The sequence below is a fragment of the Schistocerca piceifrons genome, unplaced genomic scaffold (genome assembly GCF_021461385.2).
Source record: "Schistocerca piceifrons isolate TAMUIC-IGC-003096 unplaced genomic scaffold, iqSchPice1.1 HiC_scaffold_1485, whole genome shotgun sequence".
Taxonomy (NCBI): Eukaryota; Metazoa; Arthropoda; class Insecta; order Orthoptera; family Acrididae; genus Schistocerca; species Schistocerca piceifrons.
In genome coordinates this window covers 284,280-293,436 of record NW_025727330.1, presented here as the reverse complement: position 1 = coordinate 293,436, position 9,157 = coordinate 284,280, and the positions used below count along the sequence as shown (strand labels likewise).

The window sequence follows — 9,157 nt, the reverse complement described above, 5'->3', positions numbered from 1 at the left end:
TGCTATATCCCTCGAACCTTCATGTTTGCTGTATCCCTCGTAATTATTATTGACGATCTAACACAGAAAATTCATCGGAATTAAATACAAAAGGCACAATGCCGACTTCAGTACAAGAACACTGACTATTCTTACTGTCTATGTTTGAACCATTCCTGTGACACTAGATATAGATTCCGATGCTTCACTTCAGGTTTACTGTATCCCTCTGACCTTCTTATTGACGATGTAACACAGAAATTGCATCGGAATTAAATACAAAAGGCACAATACCGACTCAAGTACAAGAAGAGTGACCCTTCTTACTGTCTATGTTTTTAACGATTCCTGTGACACTAGTTATAGATTCCGATGCTTCACTTCAGGTTTACTGTATCCCTCTGACCTTCTCATTGACGAAGAAACACAGATATTTCATCGGATTAAATACAAAAGGCACAATGCTGCCTTCAGTACAAAAAGACTGACACTTCTTACTGTCTATGTTTTGAACCATTCCTGCGGAACTAGTCATAGATTCCGATGCTTCACTTCAGGTTTACTGTGTCCCTCTGACCTTCTTATTAACGATGAAACCCAGAAATTGCATCGGAATTAAATACAAAAGTCACAATGCCAACTTAAGTACAAGATAACTGACTCTTCTTACTGACTGTGTTTTGAACCATTCCTGTGACACTAGTTATAGATTCCGGTGCTTCACTTCAGGTTTGCTGTATCCCTCGGACCTTCAGGTTTGCTGTATCACTCGTACCTTCTTATTGACGATCTAACACAGAAAATTCATCGGAATTAAATACAAAAGGCACAATGCCGACTTCAGTACAAAAAGACTGACTCTTCTTACTGTCTATGTTTTGAACCATTCCTGTGACTCTAGTCATAGATTCCGATGCTTCACTTCAGGTTTACTGTATCCCTCTGGGCTTCTTATTGACGATGAAACACAGAAATTGCATCGGAATCATATACAAAAGGCACAATGCCGACTTAAGGACAAGAAGGCTGACTATTCTTACTATGTTTTGAATCATTCCTGTGACACTAGTTATAGATTCCGATGCTTCACTTCAGGTTTACTGTATCCCTTCCACCTTTTTATTGACGAAGAAACACAGAAATTGCATCTTAATTAAATACAAAAAGCACAATTGCGACTTAAGTACAAGAAAACTGCTTCTTCTTACTGTCTATGTTTTGAACCATTCCTGTGACACTACTTAAATATTCCGATGCTTCACTTCAGGTTTACTGTATCCCTCTGACCTTATTATTGACGATGAAACACAAACATTGCATCTTAATTAAATACAAAAGGCACAATGCCGACTTCAGTACAAGAACACTGACTCTTCTTACTGTCTATGGTTTGAACCATTCCTATGACACTAGTTATAGATTCCGATGCCTCACTTCAGGTTTGCTGTATCCCTCGGACCTATAGGTTTGCTGTTTCCCTCGGACTTTCTTATTGACGATCAAATACAGAAAATCCATCGGAATTAAATACAAAAGGCACAATGCCGACTTCAGTACAAGAACACTGACTATTCTTATTGTCTATGTTTTGAACCATTCCTGTGACACTACTTATAGATTCCGATGCTTCACTTCAGGTTTACTGTATCCCTCTGACGCTCTTATTGATTATGAAACACAGAAGTTGCATCCGAATTAAGTACAAAAGGCACAATTCCGACCCAAGCACAAGAAGACTGGCTCTTCTTACTGTCTATGTTGTGAACCATTCCTGTGACACTAGTTATAGATTCCGACGCTTCACTTAGGGTTTACTGTATCCCTGTGACCCTCTTATTAACGATGAAAGACAGAAATTGCATCTGAATTAAATACAAAACGCACAATGAAGACTCAAGTACAAGAAGACTGGCACTTCTTACTGTCTATGTTTTGAACCATCTCTGTGACACTAGTTATAGTTTCGGATGCTTCCCTTCAGGTTTACTGTATCCCTCTGACCTTCTTATTGACGATGAAAAACGTTAATTGCATCGGAATTAAATACAAAAGGCACAATGCCGACTCAAGTGCAAGAAGACTGGCTCTTCTTACTAACTATGCTATGAACCATTTCTGTGACACTAGTTATAGGTTCCGATGCTTCACTTCAGGTTTACTGTATCCCTTTGACCTTCTTATTAACGATGAAACACAGAAATTGCATCGGAATTAAATACAAAAGGCACAATGCCGACTTAAGTACAAGATAACTGACTCTTCTTACTGACTATGTTTCGAACCATTCCTGTGACACTAGTTATAGATTCCGATGCTTCACTTCATGTTTGCTATATCCCTCGAACCTTCATGTTTGCTGTATCCCTCGTAATTATTATTGACGATCTAACACAGAAAATTCATCGGAATTAAATACAAAAGGCACAATGCCGACTTCAGTACAAGAACACTGACTATTCTTACTGTCTATGTTTGAACCATCCCTGTTACACTAGTTATAGATTCCGATGCTTCACTTCAGGTTTACTGTATCCCTCTGACCTTCTTATTGACGATGTAACACAGAAATTGCATCGGAATTAAATACAAAAGGCACAATGCCGACTCAAGTACAAGAAGAGTGACCCTTCTTACTGTCTAAGTTTTTAACGATTCCTGTGACACTAGTTATAGATTCCGATGCTTCACTTCAGGTTTACTGTATCCCTCTGACCTTCGTATTGACGATGAAACACAGAAATTGCATCGGAATTAAATACAAAAGGCACAAATCCGACTTAAGTACAAAAAGACTGACTCTTCTTACTGTCTATGTTTTGAACCATTCCTGTGACACTAATCATAGATTCCGATGCTTCACTTCAGGTTTACTGTATCCCTCTTACCTTCTTATTGACGATGAAACACAAAAATTGCATCTTAATTAAATACAAAAGGCACAATGACGACTTCAGTACAAGAACACTGACTCTTCTTACTGTCTACGGTTTGAACCTTTCCTGTGACACTAGTTATAGATTCCGATGCTTCACTTTAGGTTTGCTGTATCCCTCGGACCTTCTTATTGACGATCAAACACAGAAAATTCATCGGAATTATATACAAAAGGCTCAATGCCGACTTCAGTACAAGAATACTGGCTCTTCTTACTGTCTATTTTTTGAACCATTTCTGTGACACTAGTTACAGTTTCCGATGCTTCACTTCAGGTTTACTGTATCACTCTGACCTTTTTATTGACGAAGAAACACAGATATGGCATCGAATTAAATACAAAAGTCACAATGCCGACTTAAGTACAAGAAGACGGTCCCTTCTCACTGTCTATGTTTTGAACCATTCCTGTGACACTAGTTATAGATTTCGATGCTTCACTTCAGGTTTACTGTATCCCTCTGACCATCGTATTGACGATGAAACACAGAAATTGCATCTTAAATAAATACAAAAGGCACAATGCCGACTTAAGTACATGAACACTGACCCTTCTTGCTGTCTATGGTTTGCACCATTCCTGTGACACTAGTAATAGATTCCGATGCTTCACTTCAGGTTTACTGTATCCCTCTGACCTTCTTATTGACGATCAAACACAGAAAAGTCATCGGAATTAAATACAAAAGGCTCAAAGCCGACTCAAGTACAAGAAGACTGGCTCTTTAACCCTGCTGTTCTGTTCACTTTTACTTGACATATATACTGTTCGGGTCAATATGACCCGACATATCAAAATGCTTTAGAAACATAAATTTTGGTACAGTTTTAGCTATCGACATTGTTGTTCTATTCCAGTACCTTGTTAGTAATAATAATAATAATAATAATAATAATAATAATGGTAATAATAATAATAATAACAATGCATACAACTTTATTGAGGGATATTTTTCATTTAAATATGCACATAAATTTGAAACAACAGACAGTTTCCATTACAGGCATTCAACTTAGAAAGCACTACAGTTTTTCCATACTTCTATTCTTATTGTTGACAGTTTAGACGTAAGTATTGACATTTTCTAACAACAGACAGTTGTCATTACAGATATTCATCTTAGAGCACACTACAGTACAGAACACACTACAGTTTTTTTATTACATTCCAACATAGAAAGCACTACAACTTTAGAATCCTCTCTTCTTACTGATTGTAGTTTAGGCACAAGTATTCACATAAATTTGAAACAACAGAATTTTCAATACAATCATCTTATAAAATACTACAGTTCTTTTCTTACTGCTTGCACTGTGGACACAAGTAGGTTACATGTTTCTTGCAAATATGTTTACTACATTTTCCACACACCATGTTTGTTTTATTGTCATTACTTGATGGACAGAACTTACAGCGTGCACGTTTTGTAGATTTTCTTGTTGTTACCGATTCTGACACACCACCCACATCATTCGGGTTTTGGATGCTTGTGACCATTCTCAAAGAATCTTCTGTTCTTGGGAAATGCGTTCTTGATGCAATATGTTCTTTTATCAGTGACTTTCCAAGTTCCTCCAAGAATATTCTCCTTCTAGTCAATTTGCTTGCATTCCAATTAGGGTCAACCGAAATCCACAAAACGTATGCATTATAAGCAGAAACATCAAGAATATTGTAGAAAACTATCATTGGCCACCTATTACTTTTTCGTTTGCATGTATATGTACCTAATAACTGATCAAGCGTGTCTACAGCACCTTTGGTTGAATTATAGTCCAAAATCATTTTTGGCTTCTTATCAGCCCTGTCACTGATTTCCGCATCATGGTGGAGAGTGCTCATAAGTACAACATTCTTGTGTCTCTTAGGAATATAATTAACCACAGTAGTGTCATTTGTGAAGTAAAATGAAGAGCTGTGTACCTCCTTGTTGGTCATTTTGTGTGGAAGCTCCGGCTTATTTTTCCGTATAGTTCCCAACATAGTCAATTTCCTTTTCAGAAGCAGCTGCCCCAAATTGTACGACGTAAAAAAGTTGTCACACGTGATATTCTGACCACGTAACTCAGAAGTGAGATCAGATACCACCCTCATTCCCTGATTTCTTTCTGGTGCCGCTCCACTCACCTTTCCTGTATAAATTTGGGCTTTCAGTACGTATGAAGTTTTGCTGTCACACATGGTCCATATTTTGATCCCATATTTTGCCGGTTTACTTGGGATATACTGCTTGAATGGACAGCGACCTCTAAATGCTACTAACTGCTCGTCAACAGTAACATTTTCTCCTGGATTATACAGTTTAGGAAGGACCTCTACCCACTTCTCCCAAATACTACGAATTGCGGCAAGTTTGTCAGTACGTCGTCTTTCCTCTCTAGTAGATTTCTTGTCAAATCGCAGGACACGTGATATCTTACAGAATGTTTCATGAGACATGGTTGCTCGAAATATGTTTCGCCCAGTATCTTTATCCCACAAACTTTTTGTAGACTCCCCATGAGATCGATATACACCCGCTAGGAGTAAGAGTCCTAAGTATGCATGGAAAACAGAACCATCAATATCTGTCCACTGTTCACCATAAACTCGCTGCCCTTCAATATTTGTCATCTCTATTATTTCATTTTGAAGCGCTGTGTGAAATACTGCTTCAAATGAACATTTTACATCAGATATTCTGCTGACTGCATACCTGGTAACTCCTGGGGTACTCTTGATGATGTTCGAAGCTGGTAGGCGACCATGTTGTGCTGGTGGATGCAACTGCCATTCTATATTCCCATTTTTAGAAAGAAAAGTCTCTACACTATTTTGTATGGGCTGTGGACTGTCGTAACTGTCATCGGAACACTCGCTTTCAGATGCATTGCTGATGTGATCTTCAAACTCAGAAAGTGATCCTTCATCTGGTGAGGCATTTACTATTTCTTCCAACTCACGATCATTCAATGGTCTCATCGCCATGGTGTCACAAGTCAAACTGGGCAGAAACAAAGCATTCCAATTATTGAGAACTGCCAATTATTATTTCCTGGGGAAAGCAACAAACAAGCCCATTGTTGTGAACGCATGGAGCTTTAGGTGATTGTTGAGAGTAAGTTGGAATGATGCAGTCACTATTCCCACACAACACAACAAAAATAATTTTCGCCATTTCCAGATTTTAGAAATAAATACGAGTTACACTAAACATATTTGTGTCGGGTCATTATGACCCGAACATTACATATGCAACTATTACAGTTGAAGCCCAAACTTCTTAAACTTTTTTAAAACCTTTTAAAACACATGCTGCTCATCCATTTTCAGACAAAGTCACAAAGTTTCATAAATATATATTGGTATTTACATAATGTAAAATAACGTTCATATTCGTTTCGGGTCATATAGACCCGAACAGAACAGCAGGGTTAAACCGTCTATGATTTGAACCATTCCTGTGACACTAGTTATAGATTCCGATGCTTCACTTCAGGTTTACTGTATCCAGCTGACCTTATTGACGATGAAGCACAGAAATTGCATCGGAATTATATACAAAAGGCACAATGCTGACTTAAGTACAAGAGGACTGACTCTTCTTACCGTCTATGGTTTTAACCATTCCTGTGACACTACTTAAAGATTTCGATGCTTCACTTCAGGTTTACTGTATCCCTCTGACCTTCTTATTGACGATGAAACACAGAAATTGCATCTTAATTAAATACAAAAGGCACAATGCCGACTTCGTGACAAGAACATTATCCCATCTTAGTGTCTATGTTTTGAACCAATCCTGTGACACTAGTTATAAATTCCGATGCTTCACTTCAGATTTACTGTATCCCTCTGACCTTCTTATTGACGATGAAACACAGAAATTGCATCGGAATTAAATACAAAAGGCACAATCCCGACTTACGTACAAGAAAACTGACTCTTCTTACTGTCCATGATTCGAACCATTGCTGTTACACTAGTTATAGATTCCGAAGCTTCACTTCAGGTTTACTGTATCCCTCTGACGTTCTTATTGACGATGAAACACAGAAATTGCATCGGAATTAAATACAAAAGGCACAATGCCGACCCAAGTACAAGAAGACTGTCTCTTCTTACTGTCTATGTTTTGAACCATTCTGTGACACTAGTTATAGATTCCGATGCTTCACTTCAGGTTTATTGTATCCCTCTGACGTCTTTATTGACGATGAAACACAGAAATTGCATCGGAATTAAATACAAAAGGCACACTGCCGACCTAAGTACAAGAAAACTGACTCTTCTTACTGTTTATGTTTTGAACCATTCCTGTGACACTAGTTATAGAATCTGTTGCTTCATTTCAAGTTTACTGTATCCCTGTGACCTTCTTATTGACGATGAAACACAGAAATTGCATTGGAATTAAATACAAAAGGCACAATGCCGACATAAGTACAAGAAAACTGACTCTTCTTACTGTCTATGTTTTGAACCATTCCTGTGACACTAGTTAAAGATTCCGTTGCTTCACTTCAGGATTACTGTATCCCTTTCACCTTCTTATTGACGATGAAACACAGAAATTGCGTCTTAATTAAATACAAAAGGCACAATGCGGACTAAAGTACAAAAACACTGACTCTTCTTACTGTCTATGGTTTCAACCATCCCTGTGACACTAGTAATCGATTCCGATGCTTCACTTCAGGTTTGCTGTATCCCTCGGACCTTCAGGTTTGCTGTATCCCTCGGATCTTCTTATTGACGATCAAACACAGAAAATTCATCGGAATTAAATACAAAAGGCACAATGCCGACATCAGTACAAGAACACTGACTATTCTTACTGCCTTGGATTTGAACCATTCCTGTGACACTAGTTATAGATTCCGATGCTTCACTTCAGGTTTACTGTATCCCTCTGACCTTCTTATTGACGATGTAACACGGATCGGAGTTAAATACAAAAGGCACAATGCCGACTCAAGTACAAGAAGACTGGCTCCTCTTACTGTCTATATTTGGACCATTCCTGTGACACTAGTTATAGATTCCGATGCTTCACATCAGGTTTACTGTATCCCTCTGACCTTCGTATTGACGATGAAACACAGAAATAGCATCGGAATTAAATACAAAAAGCACAAAGCCGACTTAAGTACAAGAAGACCGTCTATTCTTACTGTCTACGTTTTGAATCATTCCTGTGACACTAGTTATAGATTCCGATGCTTCACTTCAGGTTTACTGAATCCCTTTCACCTTTTTAATGACGATGAAACACAGAAATTGCATCTTAATTAAATACAAAAAGCACAATGGCGACATAAGTACAAGAAGACTGCTTCTTCTTACTGTCTATGTTTTGAACCATTCCTGTGACACTACTTTTAGATTCCGATGCTTCACTTCAGGTTTACTGTATCCCTCTGACCTTATTATTGACGATGAAACACAAACATTGCATCGGATTAAATACAAAAGGCACAATGCCGACTTAAGTACAAGATAAATGACTCTTCTTACTGACTATGTTTTGAACCATTCCTGTGACACTAGTTATAGATTCCGATGCTTCACTTCAGGTTTGCTGTATCCCTCGGACCTTCAGGTTTGCTGTATCCCTCGTACCTTATTGTTGACGATCTAACACAGAAAATTCATCGGAATTAAATACAAAAGGTACAATGCCGACTTCAGTACAAGAACACTGACTATTCTTACTGTCTATGTTTTGAACCATTCCTGTGACACTAGTTATAGATTCCGATGCTTCACTTCAGGTTTACTGTATCCCTCTGACCTTCTTAGTGACGATGTAACACAGAAATTGCATCGGAATTAAATACAAAAGGCACAATGCCAACTCAAGTACAAGAAGATTGGCTCTTCTTACTGTCTATGTGTTGAACCATTTCTGTGACACTAGTTATAGATTCCGATGCTTAACTTCAGGTTTACTGTATCCCTCTGACCTTCTTATTGACGAAGAAACACAGATATGGCATCGAATTAAATACAAAAAGCACAATGCCGACTTAAGTACAAGAAGACTGTCCCTTCTCACTGTCTATGTTTTGAACCATTCCTGTGACACTAGTTATAGATACCGATGCTTCACTTCAGGTTTACTGTATCCCTCTGACCTTCGTATTGACGATGAAACAAAGAAATTGCATCTTAAATAAATACAAAAATCACAATGCCGACTTAAGTACATGAACACTGACTTTTCTTACTGTCTATGGTTTGAACCATTCCTGTGACACTAGT

At 38.1% G+C, this 9,157-nt stretch overlaps 1 protein-coding gene across 1 annotated transcript; it reads right to left on the bottom strand.

Annotated features, from left to right (window-relative positions):
* Positions 1-3,666: 3,666 nt before the first annotated feature.
* LOC124734524 lies at positions 3,667-5,881 on the bottom strand (the record flags this gene model as incomplete). The annotated part of the gene is made up of 3 exons (XM_047248538.1): positions 5,238-5,881; positions 4,218-5,084; positions 3,667-3,774 (listed from the first exon to the last, which is right to left on the bottom strand). Coding segments are annotated over exons 1-3 (1,619 nt in total), but the record flags the coding sequence as incomplete, so codon positions are not given.
* Between the last annotated feature and the right edge of the window lie 3,276 nt (positions 5,882-9,157).